The 25,261-nt window shown below is 58.8% G+C and overlaps 2 protein-coding genes and 1 non-coding gene across 8 annotated transcripts; 2 read left to right on the plus strand and 1 right to left on the minus strand.

Annotated features, from left to right (window-relative positions):
• The first annotated feature begins 123 nt into the window (after nucleotides 1-123).
• On the plus strand, nucleotides 124-205 carry TRNAS-CGA (transfer RNA serine (anticodon CGA)). Its single transcript has one exon. It is a non-coding gene; the product is annotated as a tRNA-Ser (tRNA).
• A 1,352-nt stretch (nucleotides 206-1,557) lies between these two features.
• On the minus strand, nucleotides 1,558-23,036 carry RNF41 (ring finger protein 41). 6 transcript variants are annotated; one of them, XR_008744998.1, is made up of 8 exons: nucleotides 22,904-23,035; nucleotides 20,495-20,675; nucleotides 8,176-8,288; nucleotides 5,010-5,281; nucleotides 4,030-4,165; nucleotides 3,675-3,778; nucleotides 2,660-3,186; nucleotides 1,558-2,556 (listed from the first exon to the last, which is right to left on the minus strand). XR_008744998.1 is itself a non-coding variant. In XM_055792245.1 (8 exons), exons 4-8 carry the CDS (start codon nucleotides 8,263-8,265, stop codon nucleotides 2,835-2,837), a joined length of 954 nt encoding a protein of 317 aa, XP_055648220.1. In that variant the 5' UTR covers nucleotides 8,266-8,288; nucleotides 17,563-17,747; nucleotides 20,495-20,675; nucleotides 22,904-23,036; the 3' UTR covers nucleotides 1,558-2,834. The 6 variants fall into 6 exon arrangements, 5 of the variants coding, with proteins under 5 accessions (XP_055648220.1, XP_055648219.1, XP_055648222.1 ...); XM_055792245.1 differs by adding an exon at nucleotides 17,563-17,747 and having other exon boundaries at nucleotides 1,558-3,186; nucleotides 22,904-23,036; XM_055792244.1 differs by having other exon boundaries at nucleotides 1,558-3,186.
• Nucleotides 23,037-23,096: 60 nt separating this feature from the next.
• Nucleotides 23,097-25,119, plus strand: NABP2 (nucleic acid binding protein 2). Its single transcript, XM_055792248.1, has 7 exons — nucleotides 23,097-23,299; nucleotides 23,602-23,696; nucleotides 23,784-23,922; nucleotides 24,024-24,095; nucleotides 24,198-24,279; nucleotides 24,391-24,457; nucleotides 24,576-25,119. Exons 1-7 carry the CDS (start codon nucleotides 23,112-23,114, stop codon nucleotides 24,746-24,748), a joined length of 816 nt encoding a protein of 271 aa, XP_055648223.1. The 5' UTR covers nucleotides 23,097-23,111; the 3' UTR covers nucleotides 24,749-25,119.
• Nucleotides 25,120-25,261: the final 142 nt, after the last annotated feature.

A 25,261-nucleotide genomic window follows, 5' to 3' on the forward strand; every position in this document is an offset into this window, starting at 1 on the left:
CCGGCGAGGGGCCCCCGGGGCGGCGGCGGGGGTCCCGCTGTGAGGTCACCGGGCCAGAGTGGGCGGGCGGGCGGCGGCGGCGGGGCCCGGTCTAGGCGGAGCGCGGCGCAGGGTGGCGCGGGAGTCACGGTGGCCGAGTGGTTAAGGCGTTGGACTCGAAATCCAATGGGGTTTCCCCGCACAGGTTCGAATCCTGTCCGTGACGCTGACTCTGCTTTTGCTGGGGGGCTCACGGGGTCGCCGCCAACAGGGCCGCGGGGGGAGCACGGGGCACGCGCGGGGGAGTTCCGACCCCCGTAGCTATTTTAACGGCGGGAGCAGCGGGGCTGGGGGGCGGGCGCAGTCCTGTTGGGGGATCACGTCAAGGGGGTTGCAGAGCCGGGAACAGCGGCTGGAGCCCCCCCGGGACCCTCAACAGACCCCACCCCCCCGGGACCCCCGTGGCCGGCCCGGCCCGACCCTCCCAGGGGGGGTCGCGGCAGCAGCGCCTGGGAAAGGCGGGGATTGATCACAGGGCACAAAGAGCCAGAGGGACCCCGGGGCCAACGCGTGGCCCCCCCGGGAGGGGGAGGTCCCCCCAAAACCCCCAGGATTACGAGGACCCCCTGAAAACACCTGGATGGGGAAGACCCCCTATCAAACCCCCAGAATAAGGAGGACCCCCTCAAAACTCCCAGATGGGGAAGACCCCCCTCAAACCCCATGGGATGTGGAGGATCCCCCCCAAACCCCCAGGATTAGGAGGCCCCCCTCAAAACTCCTGATGGGGAAGACCCCTCTCAACCCCCCTGGGATGGGGACAATCCCCTCAAATGTCCCAGATGGGGGAAGACCCCCCTCAAACCCCCTGGGATGGGGAGGATCCCCCAAACCCCAGGATTAGGAGGACCTCCCCAAAACCCCCAGATGGGGAAGACACACACACACACCCCCCCCAAACCCCCTGGGACGGAAAGGATCCCCTGGGACGGAAAGGATCCCCTCAACCCCCCCGGGATTAGGAGGACCCCCTCAAAAACTCCCAGATGGGGAAGACCCTCCTCAAACCCCCTGGGATAGGGACGATCCCCTCAAACCCCCCGGAATTAGGAGGACCGCCTCAAATCTCCTGATAGGGAAGACCCCCCCTCTCCAAACCCCCTGAGATGGGGAAGACCCCCTGGGATGGAGAGAATCCCCCCAAAACCCCCAAATGAGGAAGAGCCCCCTCAAACCCCGAGATGGGGAAGACACCTACCCCCCCCAACCCCCTGGGAGGGAGAGAATCCCCCCAAAACCCCCAAGTGAGGAAAACACCCCCCCCTCAAACCCCCTGGGAGCGGGAGGCTCGCCTCAAATCTCCCAGCTGGTGAAGACCCCCCCCCCCCCCCCCTCAAACCCCCGGGATGGGGAAGACCTTCTCAAATCCCCTGGCTGGAGGAGGACCCCCCCCAAGCTCCCTGGGATGGGGAAGAGCCCCCCCCCAACCCCCCGTATTTTTCACAGGGGACTGGACCCCCTTTGTCAGACAACCCCATATCCTTCTTGGCACAAACCCCCAAGGCGCCGAGACCCCCCTAAAGCAACCAGAACGCTGTTTATTGATCACTTCGATCCCGGCCTCCCGCCAGCCCCACCGGGCACCGGCCCGAGCCGCAGCCAGATCCCAGCGGTACAGGCACCGGAGGAGAAAGTACTGTAAAAAAACAATTAAACAAATGCAAATAAATTAAGTTCCCAACAAGTAAACGTAACCAGGTTCTGAGGTGCCTGTCCATGGTACTTCAAAAATAAAATAAAAAGGGGGGTGGAGGAGGCGGTGGGAAATAAGAAAAGGCCAAAAAAGAAAAAAAAGAAAAAAAAAAAGACAATAAAATAATTAAAAAAAAAAGACAATAAAAAATACAGAACACAATCACGAGGGTCTGGAAAAGGACCACCAGTAACAGCAGAGAAAGCGGAGCCAAACGCTGGCAAACACGGAGCAGGATGGTGTCTTGGGGGACAGTGGGAGACACCCAGGGGGGCTGCGAGCTGGGGGGCGAGCGGGGGGGTCCGGCCTCTCCCGGGGAGGAGAGGGGCTGGGGCATGCAAGGAGAGAGGGGTCCGAGGGCGGCGGGGTGCCGTGCCAGCCTGGGCCCCCCATGCCCCCTCGGTGGGTGCTGGGGGGCTCAGCCACAGCTGGTTTGGCTCCAGGGGGGAAACCAGGCTCAGGCACGGCACTGGGGGCGATGCTGACGGTGCCCCCTTTGGGGACACCCCTGGCCAAGCCCCTTCCCCAGCCCCCCGGATGGGGGGAGCCGACCCCGCTGCTGCCGTGGGGCACGGTCGGAGGTGAGGCTGGGGGAGCCAGCGGCAGAGACACCGGAGAGCGAGGCGGAAAATCCAGAGGAAGCCCAGGGAGGAGGATTCGGCCACCGGAGAGGCGAGAGCTGCCGGGGGGTCGGTCCATGGCAAGAGCCGAGCTGGGCCTTTGGGTCCGGGCGGGAGCAGTAGCTCTGGCAGAGGCACCAGCACCAAAAGGCAGGATGGGTCCAGGAGTCTGGCAGTGCGTGCGGAGCGCTTGCTCCTTCTCTCCTTTGACAAGACATCGAACGGGGAAGCTGATCTGCAAGGGGCAAACGTGGAGGGGGCTGCAGTGTGTGCCCACCGCTGGGCCGAGTGTGTGAGGAGTATTTACCGGAGGCATTTAATCATTTCAGCCGGGAAGCGAGAGGTTCGAGGGAGCAGCGCCCTAAAAACACCACGTCAGCGACTGGGGGAACAGCAGCTTTGACCGGCTCCCCCCAGCCTCCACCTCTGCACCTTCCCCCTCCTCTCCCTCGTCAGCACGAAGCGTTGCTCTTCCCAAATCCTTAAATTTCCTCCACTCCGTGTGCAAATATCATCACCAGTCCCGGCTCTAGCACCATGTCCTCGCCCATGTGCTGGTTTTCGCAGGCCATCACCACCACGGCTTGCTTGCCGGGGATGCGCTTGGCCACATAGTTCTCGTAGTACCGCCGGTTCATCTGGCGCGTCTCCAGCGTGGCCAACCCCTGCGGCCAGTTCCGCTCGTGAGCGTTCTCGATCAGCTCGTTGATGATGGACGTGGGGCAGCCGCTCTCCACCAGCGAGCGCTTGATGACGGCCTGCAGCACCGCGTCCGGCGTGGAGATCATCCCGCCCCACCGCGTCACCCGGGCCGGTTGCAGGGAGTTGACCCACCTGGTGACGGACACGGGGACAAAGAGGTCAGTGCCGTGTGGTGGCTCCCACCAAAATCGGGGAAGTGCTCCGTGCTCGGGAGCCAGGCTGGATGGGGAATGCCTCCTTTTCCCCGCCTCCCTCCACTGTTTCACCCCCACAAGACCCGGCTGCGGTGTTCAGCTCTGCTACGCACAGAAGGGACGGGATGAGAAGCTGCTTCCTCCGGCCTTTCTCAGAAGGAGGAAGGAATCTGGCAGCTTCCTGCTCCCGGGCAGGATGCAGGTGGAAAACTAAAAATGCTCCCAAGCCATCGTGCAAGCAGCTCACGCGCCGCTCCCCAGCACAAACACCCCGCAACTACCTGCCCCTGCGCTTCTGCAAAGCATTTTCTGCTCAAACCGCGCCTCCGCCTCGAAAGGCACTTCACCCCCTCTCAGCCTATCCCACCCCAACGAAGCTGGAAGCCCCCCAGCTCCTCCCCGAGCAGTGCGAGAACCAGCACGTACTCCAGGATTTCATTGTACTCGATGGTCTCCTCCAGGTTCTGCAGGTTGGGGTTGACGCTGCGGATGGCGCGCATGTAGGCCTTCAGCAGCTGGATGTCCCTTTTCTGCAAGAGGCAGGACACAGCAGCGTTGGCACAAAGGGCTCAGCACCGTGGCTGCACGTCGCAAGGCCAGAGCCCACCACGTCCCTGCTGCCCGCTGGCTCAGCCACCATCCCAGCGGCTGGATGAGGTGCTGAGCAGCAGCAGAGCCCCAACCGTGCTCAGCTGGGGCAGCTCCGCAGCCGTTTTCTTCATCCACAAAACTTTTGGGGGGCCCAAGCAGGCGAGCCGGCCCCTCGCGCGCACGGACCCACCTGCTCGGCCAGCTGATGCTTGTGCTCTGCCGAGGTCTTCTCCAGCTCGGCGATTCTCGTCTGCTGCTGCTGCACCACGGATCGTAAATGCTTGATGCAGTTGTGGTTTGGCAGCTCATCTTTGGGCATTTCCAAGCTGCGGAGCGTTACAAAAAAAAAAAAAAAAAAAAAAGAAAAAAAAAGAAAAAAAAAAAAGGTGGGAGGCCTCACGTTAGGGAAAGTTACACACCAGAGCACTTGGCATAACCACATCAACAGTCTCCACAACAAATCCAGTCCTGGAGGACTTGCCAAGACCCCGGGAAGCCCAGCGCCGCGACCTCCGAGCGGTGTAGGAAAGCCTGATCCCTGCCACGTCTCGTGGCCAAGCCAGATGGTCTGGGGAAGAAACCACCACCAGGTTGGCAAGCAACGGGGATTTTCCTCCTCCAAAGCGCTCGGGGCTCGGAACCAGGTCCCACACTAGGCAGCCCGTGTGGGCCTGATCCAGTCTCTGACTTCATCCGCGGAGATCTGATAGTCTCCAAGCCACCAGTCAGTCACCACCTGGCTGGATGCTTACAGCATGTGAGTGGGAAGGACGTCGACAGCGAGAGCACAGGTGCCAAGGCCAGACCCAGCGCTCCCGGCTTTGGGCAACACTTAGGAGGGAGCAGAGCTCACGCTGGAACTTTTCCCAGGGGGCTGGAGTAGCTCTGGGTGGATTCACAAAGGCTCCAGCACCCCGTTTCCAGCATCCCGTTGACACCTAAGCCCCAGCAACAAGCTGAAGAGCCAGGGGCTTTGAACCAAGTTTAAAAAGAAATGGGGTTGACTATCCTTCCCGAGCCGTTCCGCAGGCCTTCAAAGCCCTGCCACCCCCGGAGCTCTGCACCCAGAGGGCCAAAAGGTGCCAGGCACCCAACCCCGGGTTCCTTCTCCAAGCCCGTGGCCCCTGCTCTGCCCACCCTCCGCGGCAGAGCCCCCCAGGCCATCCTCACCCGCATCCCTGCTCGCAAGTCACCGGGCGCTTGGGATTGTGCTCGCAGTCATTGAGGTGAGACATCAGGTTGTCAAGTCGCACAACCGCCGTACAGCCGAAAACAGCGTTGTCACAAGTGATCTGCAGCTTTGAGAGCATATTACGCATGATCCGCGGGACGGGACGGAGGTGGGCAACCGTCACGACGCTGCGGTCCACGGGGCACGTCTGCTGCTGGGAGAACCACTGGGTGATGCAGGCATTGCAGAAGGCGTGCTCGCAGTGAGGAGCCTGCGGAGGGGCAGAGAACAGCCACACGTTACTCCCACCCGCCAGCTCACGCCTGGAGGACAACCTTGTCCAGAGAAAAGCTCTCAGCCTTCGGAGGTTCCCGCAGCAGCTACGTGCCGCCTTGGGGGAGGAAAGCAAAGGGAAGAGGCACCTCTGTTACAAAAGCAGGCACGATGCCCACGCAGGGGAACGAGACACCAAAAGGCAGAGCTGTAGAGACCACAGCCGTGCACGGCACCTTCCCCTACAACGCCAGAAGCGCTGCCGCAGCACCATCCTCCCTTCCCTTGGAAAAACAGTCCCCACCTTCGTCCTCCTCCGGTTTTAATTTGTGTGCCCGCCCCACCAAGGTACTTTTCCCCCCAGACACGTGGCCTCTCGTAGGCAGAGCAGCTCCCTGGGACAGGGCACGGACCCCCCAGAGCAGCAGCTCTGCTCTGTCCCAGGTAATGCTGCCTCCTGGAAGGACCTGAGAGGCCAAGACAGATCAGGATTCTAAATTTAAACATTTTTCCAGGGCAGATGAGAACATTACTTCACTGTTATTTACACAGCTGGGCTCTGCTCTTGCGTTCAAGCGCAGCTGAAGGAGTATCAAGATTGGGGATGGGGAGCAGGACAGACGCCAGCTCTTCGGACAACGCTGCGCTTTCTTCCATGGAGCAGAAACTCCAAGTTCCAGGAAGGTCAGACGCGTTCAGGGTTAGCTAAGATGATTTACAAACTGTTCCCTCGGTGCCTTGGACCAGCCGCCAAAGGCAGGCAATGAGTGCAGGGCGTACGCCGAATCAGGATTCACCTTTTCAAGCTACAGGACCATCTCGGGAGCTCGTGCAGCCTCTGCGGTGACGCAGCTCGAGCCGAGCAGCACAGGGTGGTGTCTCCGAGCCCGTGTCAGACACGGCAGCGTGTGCCGGGCTGCGGCACAGCGACAGCCGCTCCTCTCCCTCATGTTTTCCTCAAGTCCTGCTCTCCCAGGCTTCGGCTCTCCACAGAGCTGGGTCCTCTGCTCCCCTCCTGGCATTTTATCCCTTCGAGCCTGTGCCCACCCTGGCTGAGATTTAGCGATCTGGATATCCCAGCATCACCAAATGCAGACTGGGGATGTGACAGACGATAAATCAAACCCCTTTCACTGGATACTGCGGAGAGGGAGTCACTCCATGCCCAGAACACAGGGACAGGCCCTGGGGAATCTCCATCTGTGGAGATATTCGAATCCTGGGGATGAATACGGCCCCTGAGCCCTCCAAGATGGCACTGGAGGCATCCCTGCTTTGAGCAGGCAGAGGGACCTCACTGGGAGGGAGGAACAAGTTAAAAATCCTCAGAAATTTGCCCCCTTCAAACCAAGGCTTGTGCCCAGCTCTGAGCTCCTGCGGCGCTGGCAGGAGCGGGAGGGCTGGCACACAACCACCAGGCTGCTAAACGCGCTCGAGAAAAGCCTGGGAACAAGGGAGTTTGTGATATCACATTCTCAAAAGGAGATTTAAATAAACCTGCTTAAGCAAGCTGCAACTTCCCCTCTGATTTACGTGATGGCCCATTCATATGTTGACAGATTATTTTATTTTTTTAAAAAAAAAAATAATCAAAGCTTGTTTGACACAACAGATTAGCGTAGCTGGAAGATGCTAACAACACAATTTTAACTACAATAGATTGTGGTTCCAAACACCCCCAGCCCACCAGCACAGGGAGGGCTGTGGCACACAGCCCCAGCCTCGCCAGGATCCCCATGGAGCAGCTTGCCAGCACGGCACAAATCACAGCTTTTGTGATGCAGTTTATTATTAAGCAATGAAACTGCAATAATTATCCACACATTTCAGATTAGCTCAGTTTTCTTTTAATCCTTTTTACTTCAAATGAAGCTGGATTTATGCAGAGGGTGGCGAGTTACCCAGCCCATGGCTCTGGTGGCATGCAGACCCTGAAGGGAAGGGGCAGGGGGACAAAGTCCCACACAGAAGGCAGCTCTGCTCCACTCCGGTCAGCACTGGCAAGGGGGCTAAAAGCCCCCTTTTAATTTCCCCCCAAGTAATGGGGCTTTGCAAGACACAGTGACGAATATAGTCCTTCCAGCACCGAGAGGTACAGGGGGGCCGGAGACCACGCAGTGCTCCGGAGGGACGCTGCGCTGGAAGAGCTTGCAGTACCAAACCTCACGGGAGAGCCCCGTCCAACAGCCCTTCTGCTTCACAGGGAGCGGAGGGAGGAGTGGAAGCAGCAGCTCCACATTCCCTGAGCGGCTGCACAAGCTGCAGAGCAAGCTGGAGGATCCAAACAACCCGGCTGTGCCAGGCCTGGGCAGAGCAGCGTGCCGGTACCAGGGCTGTGGTCTGTCCATCCCCCAAGCTACGTGTGGTGGTAGGAGCTGAGCCAGGCTCCCAACAGCGAGTAAAACGGATCAGCTGTGTAGCCTGGAAGCAGCACGTGCGCAGGGAAGCAGAGAGAGTCAAGCAAGCGCAAAGCTGTAAGCAAGGGCCAAGTTTTAGCACAGCTGCTGCCATCTCTGCCTTGGGACACCACCACTGGTAGGCAGCTGCACTGAGCTTTGGCAGAGTTAAGAAGGGAGTAAGAAATGAGAGCGTAAGGGAAACCTGTCGCTACACGAGCTTATTCTTTCCTCCCCCGCCAGGGCATCCTCCAAACCCAGGACTCGAGCTCATTTCCACCAGAACCCCCGCAACCGCAGACTTTTATCCCTGGTGCTGCTGCTTCCTTACCCGTGCTGTTGCCTTAAACCATTAGTAGGAAAGTTAAGAATCCATTGAGCTCACCTAATGCACACGCTGTGTGCGGCGCCCATCATCTGATCAAGACATCTAGAAGTCTGGAGCTGCAATCGGAGGCTTTCAGTAGCCACAGTCAGTGCTCAGACAGAAACCTACCTGAACCGGCTCCTCCAGGACCCCGCTGCAGATGGGGCATATAAGGTCTTCATCAACATCCCCCTGAAAACGTGCTACATCATACCCCATCGCTCATCACTGATGCCAGAACCCTGCGGAGGGAAAAAAAGAACAGCGGTGAGGAGCAGCTGAGCATCCCATGGTGTCCGGACAGAGCAGATCCCAGCCCTCAGAGCATCCTGGTTCCCAAGTTCCTGCTCTCTCCTCCCAGTGTGACCAGTTGCGGTAGCCGCAGGCACGGCGGGAGCTCACAGCCGAGCGCGGTACGGAGGAGGGTGCTGAGGGAAGCAAACACACCCGCTTGTGTGTGCTGAGCTGCTCCTCCGTTCTGATGCGCTGCCGGCATTGCTTCCTTCCCACGCACGTGGGAGAATCCTGCTGCAGTTCTTCTGCTCGGTGGTTGTTGGGGTTTGGGTTTTGGGGGGGGGGGGGGGTGAGGGGTGGTTTGCACAGTTGTGTTTGGTTGGGAGAGCCCAGGACCACGCAGGGGCACCGCTGCAGAGCGAGCACAGTCCTGTGGGCTCAGCGGGGGGATGTGCGCCAGCGCCTGGATGAGGACCTCGCTAGAGGGGGGCTCCTGCTCCCAGCACAGAGGGTGCGCAGCACCAAGAACAGCCCCAGGAACCCAGTCCCCCTCCCCCCCCCGCCGAGGACGGCATTCCCAGGGAACACTGTTCACCAGCTTCTCACGCTGCCTGCCAGGGGCCGACCTTGAGCTCTGCCCCAGCACACACCGGCAGTTACTGGTTCCTTTGCGGCTTGCACTGGGGAGCCAGCTCCTCCTCTTCCCTTCTCACCACCACCAAACTTGGTGATAAACCGCCACAGCCCCACAGACGCACACCGCACTTGACTCCAGATAAAGGAGCCCCCACCCCAAACACAAACAAGGAGCCAGGAGGGGTGCGAGGGCACGCGGACACTGCGTGAGGCTCCAAAGCCACCGGCCACGCCGTGAGGAGACGGCGGCACGGCAGCACTTCCAGCTGCACAAACACCAGGAGCATCGGCTTGCTCTGGAGGGCAGGTAGGACCTGGCTCTGCTGCTGCTCCGCAGCCAGATGTGGCCACGCAGCCAGATGTGGCCAGCGGTGCCAAGCTCCTGCACCTCGGCCAAGTTGCCTGCACGATGCCACATATGCCCCGGCCAGCTCTTCGCAGCCCAAGGAGCTTTGGCTCCAGACAGACGTGGCCAGCAGAGCCAACGGGGGGAGCAGCACGGGAGAAGGCGATGGATGGACAGCAAGGGAGGCCGCAGGTAACGCAATCGCTGCACGGTTGGCCTTTGTGACCCTCCTCAAGTCAAAGGGCAGCAGGGACTGACTTTTAATAATTTGCTGGACACTGGAAGTTGGATAATAAATCAGCTCCACACATACGTGTGGATACTCTGCTACTGCAGAGCGGGCACAGACAGACTCCTCTGACAGAGGCTGGGGAGGGGAAAGTCCCTGTGTCAGAGTTTGCAATTCAGATAACAAGATTAACGGCTGCAGGGAGAAGGGATCTCCAAGAAACTAGTATCGGTTGCTCTTAAACCTTCCCATTGCCTTTGGACACATGCTGCTCTCCTCCACTGGGAAGGGACCCAAATTCCTTCCCATCCCTACAGCAGCCACTCACACTGCAAGTCTCAGCACCTCCAACACATTTAAATCGGGTTCAAACCACCTGGAAGGGCAAACGTGGATGTGGAAGACCCAGCACAACAGCTCCAGGCTGCCAGCAGAGCCACAGCACCCACACAGCCTGCTAGCCCCCACCACAGAGGTGCTTCGCTTGGCTGCTGGGACCATTCCCACCTTCGCTGTCGCTCCACGCTCAGGTTCATGCCCTGGTGTCTCAATGCATCTCCGGATGCGTGAGCAGCTCCACGAACTGCCTGCCCTCTCCTTCTGCTCGGGAGACACAGCACCTACTCCTGCACAGGCACCAGGGTAGCAAAGCGGGCCGGCGCTGGGCACTGCTGCCTCAGAACCACGCTCCCTAGCACCTCTGCTTTGCCTTTTGCATCCAAGCCTCCAAATTCCAGCACCATCCTTTTCCAGCAAACAGCTGGGCAAACCTCTTCGCATCCACCCAGGAAAGAGCCAAGCGGAGGGCAAAAGACGAGCACTGAAAACCAGCCTCGCCATCTGCCAAACAGAAGCCACATCAAACCTTCCTCCAAAAACATTTCAGCACCTGCACAAGTCCCAGTGCCTCCGAGTTCTTCTCCTTCCTCGACCCAGCTGTTTCCCCCTTCTGCCAGAGATCATCAGCGGGGCTCTGCCAGCACACTGAAGCAAGCAGCACCCTGTTGCTATCGCGAAGCAGAAACGGGAGAGCTGAAAGCATCTGCAAATGCTCCAGCGAGATGGAGCTGGCAACCCAATCCTGCTAGATCCAGGGATGAATCAATGATCTGGCCCCGCAGGATACTGGATACATTTCTCCCCAGGCTCAGCAACCTGCAGGATGGCCCCGAAGAGGGTATTGCATCGCTAATACGAGCGAGCCCTACTTGCGCAGTGCTGCTCGGCATGGGCGATGATTCACGGGCTGCAGGGATCCGTCATGTGCTGAACTGAAGCACAAAGGGCTTCGAAAAATACCTTTCCTGAAAGGGCTGGTGGAGGCTCTTGGATACAGTGGGAAGTCGAGCCAAACCATCTGCAACACAGGCAAGACGCAGTACAGGGGAGCAAAGGCTGAGCAGGATCCCAGACAAACCCACTGTTACAGGAAATTACCGCAGGAAACGGCAACCGCCACCTCCAATTATACCCGATTTCAGCAAACGAGCTTCCCCATCCTGCGCAGCTTCCCAACCCCAGCACCATCCCGAGGGTTGGGCAGGGAAAGGGGATAAGCTCGCACAGATCAGAGGCCAGGCACAGAACTGGGGTTTAGCCCAAATTACAGAGAAAAGCTGGGATAAGCCACTTTCCCCCCAGCTTTCCTCGTCATCAGGCTCCTGCCTCATCTTTGTATTTGTAGATTGTCATCTTCTTGGCCTGGGGACTCCGAGTGCCTGCACACTGCTCAACACAGGAGATCTACATAGCAACAAGGGCTGGATGGTATCAGAGAGGATCAGTAATTAACAAGTCAAAAGCGCTTTGACATTCCTACCCTTACCCAAAGCCTCCTCAACATCCACCAGCTCAGACAAAGGTTCCTAATAAGCCCTTGGGGAAGTAGAGGAGAGGGAAGAGGAAGGCAACAACTCACTCCCTAGCGAGGGCAGCCTGTCACATCCCCACGGCAGGGATCCCCCAGCTCCGGAGGGGCCAGCATCCCACCTCAACCCCCAGCTTGTGCTGCTCTTCCACCCTCCCCACAACCCCACCGTTTAAATAAACAAATACGACACCTGAGAGCTAAGGCAGACCCATCGCCATCAGCTTCCCCTACTCTGGTCACAGAACAGTCATTCCTACCTGCACCACGCATTGCAGTTTTGCTCCAAATTTGGGGAAAAAAGGGGTTTCACTCGAGTTGCCTGGCAGGAGCTTACCTCTGCCCTTCAAACGGCCGTGCAGGATCACAGCGAGCAAGGCTGGGGCTCCTCTGACCCAAAGCACATCTGCCCCTCTTTCATCTTAGCAGCAACCACACAGATAAGATTTCCACGGTGTTATTGTGCTGTCTTCCAGCACAATAACTAGCTGTTCCTGCCCTCAGAGGAAAATTCATGGCTGATAAAATTTTTTCTGTTGACAAAAGGGAAATTAATGGCTTCAAAAAGCTCCCCCCCCTCCTTGGGGGGGGGGAAGCAAAAAAAAAGTATTAAAATGTCTGCATGGGAGCCCATGGATTTGTTCCACAGCCCCCAAAGCACATGTTCACATGTTCCCTCCTTTTTGCCACAATATGTTCGAGCTGCTGGATCCCAGACACTCCGGCTGAGCCAAGCTTTCTGCCTGGTTGACTGCTCCAGGCACAGTCTGTGGAGCAAGCCAGCATCTACTGGCTCCAGAGGAGCTCCCCACTCCACCGGCACAGGGAGGCTGATTCATCTGGAGCTCGCAGGGTTGTACTTCCACGCTCCTCCTCACCCACGCAGCCAGCTCTCCTCGGTCAACAGCTGTTTCGGGCTACAAGCACACCTGGGCAAGGATCCAGAGCAACCTGGAAAGGGCCTGGCCCTAGAGAGATTTGCTGGGAAAGCAGCATCTTCCATGAGATCTCACCAGTTCTCACCAGTGCAGAGCTGGCTGTGGGTCCCGGGGCAGGAGCAGACACCTCCACCTGCTCCACGTGCCAGGCTGTCGGGAGACACTGACTCAGCTCCCAGGAGCTGATGAGTACGAGTGTCAGCAATGCGAGCAAGGATCAGCGCAGAGGCAGACACCAGCACGGAAGGGAAATGAGTTTCACCCACACGAACGATGTGCTGGCTACAAACCTCCCCCCCCCAGGCCCCCAGAGCCTGAGGAGGCAAAGGTTTGAAAGAGACACCGACCCACCTCAACCCACACCGCTGCACCAAGCGAACGGGCAGCGGGGACGACTCTGTACTCGCAGCTAGAGCTCACCCAGATAAAGCAACCTGGTCCAAGGCAAACAACAACAACAACAAAAAAAAACAGCGAGAACAATGCGATCGTCGGAGCGGAGCCAGCACCTACCTACTAAACACATGGCAAAAAATACGCCTGGAAAAAAATCAGAGCACAATGGTCAGTAGAGCCAAGGACTGGATGATGAGCAGCAACCACCCCAGGGTCTCGTCTTCAAACACAAGGTGTCCAGCTCCTCCCTGGGGACACCAGCCCCTGGCAGCATCTGCCAGCGCTGCTGCCTGCGCTCCTTCTAGCAGCAGATCCACGCAGCCAGCCCCTCTCCTGCGCCAGTATCTGGTGCCAGTTCACTAGGGAAGCCCATCCCTTCTGTGAAAATACAGAAGACCAGACAGAATCCCTTAAAAAAATTAAAAACAAACAAACAAAACAAATCAAACTTAATTAGCCTGTGCTGGAAGTCTCCGGCACCAGGCTTTGCTTGGTTCTCAGGAAAAAAAAAAAAAAAAAAGACACCATTTTCTCATTAATTCCAATATAAGTGTTGCCAACAGATACTGAGCCGCTTTGCAGCTGGGATAGCTCGGAAGAAACCTGTTCTGTGAGCAATGGTGGTTTTAATAATCTTTCCTAATTTCATCAGCTTTGTGAGCCAAAAGAAATAGAATTAAAACCAGAAAACGAGGGGGAGGGGAGGGAAGGGAGAGAAAACAACATATGGATGCAAGAGGGGCTGTTCTGTAGCAGTTAAAGCCCAGCATGGGAGCCAGGACACCAGCGATCTTCTCACTGGTTTGCACTGTGTGTGTTCTGGGGCACCACGCTTTGTTGTCTCTGTTTCCCTGCTGTGAGTAAATACGGAACATCTCCGGGGTGCTGCACGGTTTCTGAAGCAGCCTCGCTGACATTGGAAAGTTTCCAGCGGGGTGGAGGGGTGGGAAAGTCACCCAAAAACTGGAGAAAAAAAAAAAAAAAAAGTCAGAATTTTGCAGTGACCGGCTACCAGCGCTCAGGACCTGCATCCAGGTAAGCTGGTCTCCACTGCCAGGAGTTCAGATCACACCAAGAAAAGAGGCTTGTCCCGCACCGCCGGTGGGACGGCAGAAGACCCGAGACAGCCTGTCACCCTGTGGGCACCCAGGAGGGAGCCCCCCCCTCTGCTGGGGGGCTGGCGTTTGGCTCAAGTGCTTCGCAGAAGGCACCTGCTGGGCTCCAGCACCCCAGCCAGGTGAGGAGGCTGCTCCGCTGGGATCAGGCTGGCGCCAGGACGCAGGCGAAAGGGCTCTGCTCAGCCGGATCACCGGTCCAACGAGCAGACGGAAGGTGGAAGAGTCACCGGTGTTGAAGCTGGGCCCACGTCCGCACCTCGCGGCTTTAAAGCAGCTCCCGACTGACCTGACACGGTGCAAGTTTCACAGGAAACCCCTCAGGTCAGCAGCCAGGGCTGGCTCTGGTGACAGCAGCCTGTTCCCGTAGGACGGAGAGGATTCACCAGCCCAGCCACAGCGCGCAGAGATGCCACGGTCTGTCGCTCTCCTGCGAGTGACCCAGTTTGTGCAGCCCAGCTGGTCGGCGGCCGCTGGCCAAGCCTGGGTGGTTACTTGCCTGCCCTCCTGCCAGCACGGCTCGCTACGGCCCCTGGCATCTGACGTCTGGGCACTTTAGAGCACATGCGGCAAACTTGCTGGGCTGCTGCAAGCCACGTCCTCGAGGTGAGCACCCAGCACAGGCCACCCTGCTCCAGGGCTAGAGCCACCCAGCAGCTGTGGGGCACTGGGGACCCATCAGCCAGCGTGAACAGCCCCAGCGTCACCCCAGAAAGGAAGAGCAGGAAGATTAACAAGAACAATATTGAATCCAAACACGCAGCATAATCTAAAGCTGGCTAGAAGCCCCTCTGCCTGACCTAGATGTCCAGCGACCCAGTTTCTAAACACAGGACAGAAACAAGCCCAGTGCCTGTTGTGCATTCCTGGCCGGAGCAGCTCCCCTGCGCTGCCGGCGCTGGCAGGGAACCGAAGCGGGCACTCACTGGCACAGAGGCCGAGCACAAATCCAAACTTTGCCCTAATCTGGCACTACCAGCTCCCTGCTCAGACACGGGCCCCGTTAGGATTTAACGGCGAGGGAGAGTTGGCACAACATCCACCCCATAGCTTCTCTGGCAACACCAGCAGTGCCACATCCCCCACGGCCCCTCCGTCCGGGGCTGCACACCCGGCAAGGGGCACGGATGGGAGCACCACGGCTGTGCGTTACGGGAGCACGCGGGCAGCGAGAACAAGCGCTGAGCTTCAGGAGACACAGGCAGGGAGCCACCCACCTTCCACACCACACTCCCCTCACCCCACGGGGCTTCGCCAGCTCAATCGAGCCCCACAGACCTGGCCAGACCCTTCCGAGCGACCGTGTTTACAGCCTTGATGCGCGCCAGACCTTCCTGGCCTTTCTGATCATGACCCTGACTTTGCTGGTACGAAATCACAGCCCGTGCTCACCCGCGTTACGCGCTGCTCGACAGAGTGGATCCGATTGCAAAAGCCAGGAGCAAAATCAAGTGAGGTCCAGAGTCCACCCCACGTGGGTGACCCCCAGCCCCACCGTCCCCATGCTCAGCGCTACCGGCGAGGTCCGGAGGAGTGACGCAGCAGCCGCAGGGTCAGATTCGTGGCATCGCTCTGCCTGTTCCTTTGCTTCTTCCCACTGCGCTCGCACCTGGCTTGCCTGCATGTGTAGCATGAGCCCACATGGTTTACTGGTTTTCCCAGGAATTCCTGCATGCATTTGAGACATCTACAGGCCACAATCTTAAAAAACCGCTGGCGCAGAGGAGAGCGCTGGTCTGCAAGCCAGGCCGGTTGCTTCACCTGCCCGACTTCAGTTTCTCCACCGAGAGTAACCGGTGAAGAGCCGGAGATACAACAAACCAGTTCTGCCTGCATGCACACCACCAGTAACCACCACCTGCTCAGCATATGCATAATTAACCACCCCACTAATGACACCATGAAGCAGCAGCACTCCCTCCCCACCAAAAAAGAAAATTGATCACTCCGCCAGCCTCAGCTGAAACGTGACTCGTTCGCTCCTCTCCAGCGTTAACGCACAGGGCCTCTAATTGCTGTTGCACATACCCGGGGAAGCAGACAGCAATTTAAAGTAATTTATGCTCCACTCGCAGGAAAAGCCAGCAAAGCAATCCTAACAGCAACTCCAGCTCCGGGGAAGAGCCCAGCAAGCCCCTGCGCTCCGCGATACGGCAGCACGACACGCTCAGGTCTGCACGCAGACCGGCACCGCCGCTCTCCAGCCTCGGACCGAACGACAGCAAGGAGCTGGGTCTGATTGATTTAACCAACGCTAACTACTCTCCTGATTCTTGCTGACTAATCCTTTAAAGGGTTACCACCCGCTTCAACATAATTGGCGAGCTCATGTACTTGTTTTGGAACAATGGTGACAGGAGTTAATTCATTCCTTCTCCAAACCGGGTTTCCTTCAGCAGGAAGAAAACCCGACAGATGCGGCACACTCGCTGCAGTCCCTCCCACACCTGAAATAATCGATATTCCCCCAGGCCTAAAAACTTTCCTTGGGTGGAGGTGTTTCTTCCAAGTGTTTTAACCACCTAGCAGAGACTTCAGGAATGGCTGACTGTAATCCCCAAAGTTTTAGTACAGGCTATTTTGACTCAAGAGGTCACAGGCAAAACACAGAAAAATATTACTCATTATTTGCTAATTAAAAGCCAAAAGCATTGAGAGTAAAAATCTCAACAGCTCTTCCCATAAAGATTTCTCCTCCAGTGTTGATCTTCTGTTTGAAATTAGCCAGGGAACAAAACTTCCCAATGGGAAAAATTAAAAAAAAAAAAAAAATAAAAAATCCTTTTTCCAAAAAGCCTTTCACAAGTCAAGGAAGCTTTTGCCCAAGTACATGCAGGCAAACAAGATCACAAGGAAAGCGAGGTTAAACAATCATTCTTGGCTGTATAATAGGAGGAAAACACATCAATCTTGAGGCCCTACCCATGTTAAAGATCTTGTTTCGGTAGCTGGCAGAAGGACAAACAACCTGTTGAAGAGCGCCTATTGCTTAACCCCTGCAGAATCGGGTTAGAGGGCTCTGCCACCCAGCAAAGCCATTCCTTATGCTGGGAATCTCTTCTGGATCACTAAAGCCCGACTGATAGTCCCTGGAACACCCAAGGCATCGTGCCCAACGCTGGCAGCACCTGAATATCCCACGATGTGAAACGACGCCACCAGTACCAAAAAAGCCCAGCCGGTCTGTGGTCTCTCCCCACTGTGACCCAACAACCTCATCCCGTTTCCATATTTTTAATGCATTGAAAGGATTTAAGTGGAAGAGGCTGGGGGCAGAACTGGAAATCAGCCACCACAAGAAAGGAAAGCGCAAAAAAAAAAAAAAAAAAACCCCAAAAAAAACCCCCTAATCTTTGGGAAGTTCCTTGAGGCGGCTGCTGAAAGCGGAGCGGCTCTCGGCACACCAAGGTGACATCATGCTGTGCTGCCAGTGTCACCTCTGCGCCTACAGAAGCAAAGGATGATCTAACAGGGAGGTGGACAACCCCGAGCGCAGCCGCGGGGCAAGGGCATTATCTCCTTGGACCGGGCAAGGCTCATCTGAAAAAACAGCCAAGCAGCCCAGGCAAAGCTCTGCGGTGCCCCAGCCCTCCTGCCTGCAGCAGAGCCCACTCGCTTGGCACAAGGCAGCTTTTATCCATCCCATCCCCAATTCCACAGCTGGAAAACTGCAAGAGCAGCTCTCTTCCAGAACTGCAGGATGAGCGGGAGCAACATCCACAGAGCAGATGAAACCCCTGCTCCTGCACCCTTACCTTCAGCCCGCAAGGATCGTGACAAGATCTCCCCGGTTGCCACGTCCTTGGTGCTGTGGCAAGTCCCACAGCCCTACGAGGAGGAGGATCCAGAACGGCAGCGGACTGCGAGCCTCTGCAGCGCAACAGAGCAGCTTGGGGAACGCAGTTTGTTGCCGCAGGTTGCTAAGCCATGGCAACAGCTTCTGGGGGGGAAAATTAAAAAAATAAAAATAAAAATCACACATTGTTTTGGGAACATCGAGGTCTGCTCTTTATTAAGACGTTCTGACAGGGTGGCCTGACCTGGAGCTACTGAGCTGCCCACCCAATTCCTGTCACCTCCCTTCTGTACTTTCTTCTGATCACGGCCTTCCAAAGGTCAGGAATTCCAGCTCCAGCGCCGTGAAGGGGCTTTGATGCCACAGTCAAGACTGCCAAAGGGGTGGAAATAACACACCAAACCCCCCAGATATGCAACAATGCTGGGATAACTGGGAGAAGACTCAAAGGTCAGCACCACTTCCGTGTTGGGGAATGAAACCTTGTGGCCGATTTCCACAAAACAGCATTGTATTTCTCCAAAAATACTTGGACAGGAGGGGGGACACACTCCTTTGCACGGCTACACCCATGCTTTTGTCTCCTGCCCCGGCTGAGCACCCACCTGCCTTGTGGAGGCTGCTGTCCCCCAGCTGCAGCACCGGGGCAAGACCCTCCCCACGACCTCCCCCTCCAGCACGAGGGCTGCCACTGTCACACGCGGGAGCGGGGTACGCACAGAACCGCAGCCTGCCGAGCCTCAGGTAACCGCACCCCAAGTTCATCAGAAGGGAAACGTTCCAGATCCAGGCAGAGCCACACATTCCTGGTTTTGTTGTGCTACGAGCTTAGAATATTTTTCCCCCACTTGCTGCATTTGGACGCTGCAAAGTCTCTTTTATTTTGCTCGCACTCCGGCTGCAACAGCTCCTGCCTACCAGGGACCTGGGCAGGAACCAAGCTCCTGTGACTCGGGGTCCCAGTTCCCATTAAAAACTACTCAAGCCGCCAGCTGCTGAGGCACTGGCTGCCCTCCCCATCTGTTGCCTGAGCTCTGACACATCCCACAAACCCCAGAAATCACGGAGGAATGCGGCGCAGCACGCTGCCGCAGCCCACAGTGTGTCTACAGGCAGATGCAGCAAAACTGGAGGAAGCCACCGACAGCCCAGAGGCAGGAACCCGGGCTGGGGAGCTGCAGGGACACCGGCAGGCTCTGACCGGGATGGGGCCTCGTCCACACGCCAGGCCCACGAGACGTGGTTTTTCTGGAGTGTTCATGGCTACAGATAAGGCAGAGAAGGACGACGAGGGTCTGCAAGGTGGGCTTCCCTTTTTAGATAAGTGGAACAACCCGCTTGTGAACAGCTGGGGCCGTACTGGAATCACACGGCGCAGCTTTACCTGGCTCTGCCAAGCATTTTATTTTCCGGTCTTGTTTCTTAAGGTGTCAAGGCACCAAGAAAATGAAAAGCCTAAATCTGAAATTAAACTATTTTATGGTTGGTGGTTCCCGCCCCCCCTTCCAGAAACAGCAGATGCGAGTCGCAGCCAGCAAAACACCTGAATACGCACACTCAGATAAAGCATCCTGCATCGCCGCTCCGTCCGTAGCCTGTCCCCTCCCAACTCTACCCGCGCCCCCAGCAGTGGAAGCGAAAGGAAATCACGCTGGGCAGCTGATTTAAGCATGGGGCCACCGTGGTGCCCTGGTCCCTGCCGCAGGAAGGCAGACCTGGCAGGCAGGAGGACACCCAGGAGCCTCTGCCCCCACCAGCAGCACCCGAAGAGGTCCCAGCTCCCCGCAGCCCCTCGCTGACACAGCTCAGCAGCCTGGCCCACGTGGGTCGGCCAAGCATCCACGCTCCCGGTCAGACCCACCTTGGATTGCGCTACCGCCGTATCGAGCAAGCCCAGGCTGGCTGCCACGTGGAAATCATAAGGCAAGAAGACCAAAGAGCTTTTTGCCTTCGGTCTAAAGCATTTGGATGCGAGGGATCTCTTTAGACTCAGTGAATAATCCCATCCTCGCAGCAGAACAGCACGGATCCTATTCAGTCAGGAGTGTTTCCTGTTTTCTGCGGCGAGGAGCCCACACAAGCAGCTGGCCAGTCACCAAGGCGACTGATCCGCGAGAAAACACAGGCAGAGACCGCTGAGCAGCGAAACTCGGGCGTGCTTGTACCTTTAGCCCCGTTTGAAGCTCACTTTGCATCGCCTCCAGCTGTCTCTGCTGCCTTTTGGGATGCCTTTCCTGAACTCCAGGCTCATCAGTGGGTTTCGTTAACAAAGCACTTTCCCTGCAAGTCACGGGGAACCTCGCTCTTTCAAGAGTGCTCTGGGAATTCCAGTCTCTGCCCTTCTTCCAGAGCACCGAGTGAAATAAAGAGATAGAGAAATCAGGCAGGGGCAGTTTCTAAGCCAGTTTGGCAGGACTTATGTCAAACCTCTGAAATTTAAGGAAGATCTTGCTATTTCCCTGTAGACATTCATGTACAACAAAGATCCTTTAACGGCTTTAGAGCAAGAGCTGCGTCCTGCACTGTGAACCTCCACAGGCTGCAATCTCTAAACGGTGATCTAGGCAAATCTGCTGGGGGAGAGATCAGGCAGTGACCAGCTGGGAGAACAGCCGTACACGTTGCGCTGTCAGCTGCAACAGCGGGGCCGTCAAGACAGACAGAGCCCTTCCTTGTTAACAGAGCAAACCCAAAGATTTCAGATAAATGACTTCAAAGTTATTGGCAGCAGCCAACTGAAAGCCCTGCGAGTGTATATAAAGCAACACCCCAGAAAACTGCTGTTGTAACTCTAACCATTCACGTGTCGGAGGCTCCACGTGCGTGGAGGAAGGATTTAAACGCATCCCCTGTGCACAGATGGATAAAAATTTGAGAGGTGCTTGATTTACCTTCTGTGGCAGAATTCCTCCCTAAGTAGCAAAGAGGCAGGGCTGGGCTGGGTTTACTCTTTTCAGGGAGACGCTCCCAACGGCCCATCTTTTCCCCTTCCTCTTCTACAGTTTAAAATGTCGTTCTTCAAGGGCCAAGAGCCACTGCCACGCAGGAGTCATAAGGTCAGACAGGACAGATCTGGTCATGGGGGGGGGGGGGGGGGGGGGGAAAAAAAAAAAGGAAGGAAAGATGAGCATGGTAAAAACGGAGGTGGGAGGCCGTGCCCTGCCCTTCACCCCCTCTCCAGACCCAGATGAAGACACCTTCTCTTCCTCCACACATGAACCCAGGCCTTCCGCCACACAGAAGGGAAACCTGCATTTCCCGAGGAGCCTTTGCAACTCTCCTAAAAAGCAGAATAAACTGTGCAGAACCCCCTGCAACACAAGCCTCCGACGCAGACACACGTTCCCCTGCGGACAAGGGTCCGCAGTTGGTCACGAGACCAGAGAACCACCACCGCACCTCATACTGCTCCTTTCTTTGTCTTCCAACCATGTGAAAAAAAAAAAAAATAAATAAAGGTGAGGCAGAGTAATTTTTTTAATTTAAACAGAAAGAATAAGGGTCCCTCCGGAGCCCCTCCAGTCTTGGAGAGCCCTCACACTTCCCAGCCTCCTCGTCAGGCTGAACACGACCAAGCCAGCGATTTAAACATCAGTTGCCTCCCCGTGGCACTTTGCTTCGGGAATTCCGGCCCTCGGCCAGAACTCCGCTTGCCTCACACCCCCACCTCCCTCAGCTGGGGGAAAAGCTCGGACAAGAGGAGCTCCCAGCAGGATTGCTGCAATGCTGGAGTGCCTCATGCGCAAGGAAAGAAATATTTGCCCAGTAGGTAAAATCTCAGCTTTTAAGTTACGCAATCCTGCTAAAAATAGTTTCCCCAAATGCCACCTTAAGATCTTCTGACACAAATCCAAGTTTTTCTTGCAACTCCTCTGCTCGCTCTAGCATTGCAAAAATTGACAGCAGGGAAGCCTGGATCTGAAAAGACGTTTTGGTTTCATCTGCTGGTCTCGGCAACAAGGATAAAAGCAGCTCAGAAACACCCCTGGATGTTACCACCGCACAGAACCAGGCATGAGGACGCCAAGCCCCCAGAAAGCCGCTTTGTCGTTATTGTAACAAAAAAGTTTACCTGACGCTGTTGTATTTTTGTACATTTTTTCATTTATCACCTAAAACTGTACGAAAAAAGGCTGAGGCCCTTCCTGTAAGACAAGATGCCACTGAGGTCAGGTGCTGACAGTCGAGACAAGCAGCAGGACATAGCCTGCTCTGCAAAACCTCGTCGCAAATAAAGCCTTATCCCATTTAATTACCGACTTCCCTCTACTTCCTACCCTCCTCAAACAGGCAGACAGGCTTGTGATGTGCTCTGCAGGTCAGGCCTCCGAGAAGAGGGAAGCTGCCTGCGTTCCCCACATTCCTGTGTCAGAAGCGACAGGCGCTCCCCTTCCAGGGCTGCGCAGGGGATTCCCCACCCCTCACCCAGCAGCACCCCCAGCCCCAACCTCGCCACGCCAAGCAGCACCCAGAGGCTGCAAGTAATTTGTCATCGGAGCAACTTTCAGCACAATTAAAGTCTTCCCTTCAAAAGCTACTAGGCGAGGAACAGCCGGCAAAGCCCGGGTGTCTTCACGGCGCTGGGTGCTCAGGCGGGACCAGCACCTTTGCAGGCCACAGCGGTTTTTGGGTTTCACTCCACCTTTGTGGCCACCTTTGGCCAAGCCCCACAAGTGTGTCCCAGCCCACTCGGGTCCTGGCAACCGGGGACACGCGCATTGGGGGAACAGGATGGGGGGGGGGACACGACGACGACAGGATGGGAGGAGGGAGGGGGGGACACGACATGCTGCCGGAGGCCAAAGCCAAGAGATTCTCCTCAGGACGCAGCCGAGGGTGTCAGGGACGGGCTCCCACAGCACACAAAGACCCCGCAGCGCCAGGGCCGTGCCCCCCCCTCGGGGCTCTTCCCCCCTCCCCACTTCCCCCCACGGCCTGGGGGGTTTCACGCTCACTCCCAAAGCGGTGCCCACCCCCAGCAGCCCTCCCCCCGCCGGAACCGACCTCCACCCTACACAAGCCCCGGAGCACCGGGCTCCCACCAGCCCGGCCCCGGGGGCCACAGGGACCCTCACGGCCCCTCACCGAGACGCCGACCCCCCCCCGGGTGCTCCCCACGGCAGCCGCCCCGCCGCATGGCTCCCGGGGCCGCATGTCCCCCCCGCCCCCTAGTGCCCCTAAGGCCGCCTCCAGCCCCAAGGGCCTCCCCCCGCGCCGGGCCCGGCTCCTTCCCCGGGCCGCTCCCCAGCCGGCTCCCGCTCTGGCCCCCCCTCGCCCCACAGCCCCCCGACCCCACGTACCGCCTGCCGCCCGGGCCCGGGCCGGCTCCGGGACGCCGCGGGGCTGAGGGGCGGCCGCGGCCTCCACCGCCTCCCCCCGCCCGGCCCCGCCGCGCTGCTACGCAACCCCCGCCCCGCCGGAAGCTCCCGCCCCGCCGCGGGCCGGAAGCGGCGCTCTGGCCGTCGAGAGGCGCCGAGGAGCCAGAACTCGCTGGTCGGGGCGGGCTCCATGACCCGCGAGGGGCGGGGCATGGGCGGGGCTTCCTCCTTACCGCCCCCTGGGACCCGCCTTCTTCTGCTATTGCACTGCTATTGGTCAGAGAAGAGGCACGTCCTCCGACCCCGGCGCGCTGATTGGCCGCCTGAGGTGGCGGCCGGCAACTTCCGGGAGTGCCCGCGGCGGCGGCGCTCCGGCAGGTCAGCGCGCGCAGCGGGGCGGGGGGGGCAGCGCGGGCAGGGCCGGTGAGCGCCCCCTGGCGGCGGGGCGGGAGGGCAGGGCCCCGAGCACGCCCGGGCCTGGGCCCGGTAGCCCCCGCCCTGGTAGCCCCCTCCCCGGTAGCCCCAGAGCCCGGTGGTCCCAGCGGTGCTGCCCCCGCCGCTGGCTGAGCCCCATCCCCGGGGGCCCGTCCCGGGGGCGCCGGGGGGTGTGTGTCCCCCGGTGTGTCCCCCCACCCCGCGGTGTCCCCTTGTGGGGCTGGGGGTGACGGCTGCGTCTGCAGGGCCCCCGCCGGCACCATGAGCACCGAGACGCTGGTGAAGGACGTGAAACCGGGGCTGAAGAACCTCAACCTCATCTTCATCGTGCTGGAGACGGGTGGGTGTGATGGCGGGGGGGGGGGGGCGGGCCGGGGCCACGCGCCCCCCCCCCCCCCCCGCCCCCCTGACCCCCTGCCACCCCCAGGCCGGGTGACGAAGACGAAGGACGGGCACGAGGTGCGGACCTGCAAGGTGGCCGACAAGACGGGCAGCATCAACATCTCGGTGTGGGATGATGTGGGGAACCTCATCCAGCCCGGCGACATCATCCGCCTCACCAAGGGGTAGGACGGGGAGGGGGCACCCCCGGGGTCCCCACCCACCCCCCAAACGCTCCCCCTGGCCTGACACCCCCAGCCTGACGCCCCCGACCCTTCCCCCCCAGGTACGCGTCTGTCTTCAAGGGCTGCCTGACCCTCTACACGGGGCGCGGGGGTGACCTGCAGAAGATTGGCGAGTAAGGAGGGGGCCGGGGGTCTCGCTGGAGCAGGGAGGGGTGTTGGGGGGGGGGGGGGCTGGGGTGCAGCAGGGGGACCCCATCGCCCCCCTTTGCTGGCAGGTTCTGCATGGTCTACTCCGAGGTGCCCAACTTCAGCGAGCCCAACCCCGAGTACGTGGCGCAGCAGTCGCAGAGCAAAGGGGTGAGTTGGGGGGGGGGGCCCAAGCTGGCACCACCGAGACCCCCTGGCCCCCCGAGCGCAACCGCTCCGGCACATGGGGTGTCACCTGGGGTGTCACCATCTCCTCTGCAGGCCCAGAACGAGAGCGTGAGTCCGGCTGCTTCACAAACCAGCCAGGGCCCCCCCGCAGCACCCCCAGGTAGGTCACACAGCCCCCTCCCCACCTTGGGGACATAGGAGGGACCCCCGGGTGTCACCCCCCAGCTCGAGGGTGCCTCCAACATCACCTTCCTCCTGGTGTTCTGCTCCGCTTCCAGCCCCCGACAGCCAGAACGGGAATGGGCTGAGCCCGGGGGGCCCCGCGCACCCCCCCAGCGCTCCCGCGCACCCCCCCAGCGGCCGCATCACCCGCAGCCAGCCCGGCCACCCCGGCCCTGCCGCCGGCCCCGTCAGCAATGGCAAGGAGACGCGGAGGAGCAGCAAAAGATAACGGGCTGGGACCCCCCCACGGCCCCTCTCCCTCCACTCCCCGGTACAGTTTGAGGGGGGGTCCCCGGCCCTGAGCAGCCCCCAGGGTGAGGAGGGGGCTGGCTGGGCCCCGCTGGCCCCACTCACGTGCCTCCAGGGGGGGCGAGGGTGGCCTGGGTCCCCCAGTCCTGGGCCGGCCGGGCTCGGGGGTCCCGGGCAGGACGGGGCTGAGCCGCGCGACTGCAGCCTGGCCACCCCTGGGTCTGGGGGTCCACAGCCCCCCCCCGGCTGTGCCCCCCCCCGCCCCCAGCCACCGCCTGCCCTCGTGTGTGCCAAGGCAGGCGCCTGGGACCTGTTGGGGCAGGTGTTAATAAAAGTTGATTAATGAAGGCTGACCTGCCTGCGCCTCGCCTGCTCGCCACCCCCAGCCCCGGGGCGGGGGGTCCGGGCCCCCCTCGCCCTTTAAGGCCCTCCCCGCGGCCCCTCCCGCCACGGGGGCTGGCTGGGAGCAGCGCCTGGTGACCCTTGCCCCCCC

The sequence above is a fragment of the Falco peregrinus genome, chromosome 19 (genome assembly GCF_023634155.1).
Source record: "Falco peregrinus isolate bFalPer1 chromosome 19, bFalPer1.pri, whole genome shotgun sequence".
NCBI lineage: Eukaryota > Metazoa > Chordata > Aves > Falconiformes > Falconidae > Falco > Falco peregrinus.

Bases quoted from the DNA above. Each gene is read 5' to 3' on its own strand.
- RNF41 (XM_055792245.1), bottom strand. From the start codon at position 8,265: ATGGGGTATGATGTAGCACGTTTTCAGGGGGATGTTGATGAAGACCTT. The intron at 5,282-8,175 runs GTAGGTTTCTGT...GCCCCTCCGCAG, and splicing joins TCCTGGAGGAGCCGGTTCAG to GCTCCTCACTGCGAGCACGC. The intron at 4,166-5,009 runs GTGAGGATGGCC...AACGCTCCGCAG, and splicing joins ACTTGCGAGCAGGGATGCGG to CTTGGAAATGCCCAAAGATG.
- NABP2 (XM_055792248.1), top strand. From the start codon at position 23,112: ATGACCCGCGAGGGGCGGGGCATGGGCGGGGCTTCCTCCTTACCGCCC. The intron at 23,923-24,023 runs GTAGGACGGGGA...CTTCCCCCCCAG, and splicing joins ATCATCCGCCTCACCAAGGG to GTACGCGTCTGTCTTCAAGG. The intron at 24,458-24,575 runs GTAGGTCACACA...CTCCGCTTCCAG, and splicing joins CCCCCCCGCAGCACCCCCAG to CCCCCGACAGCCAGAACGGG.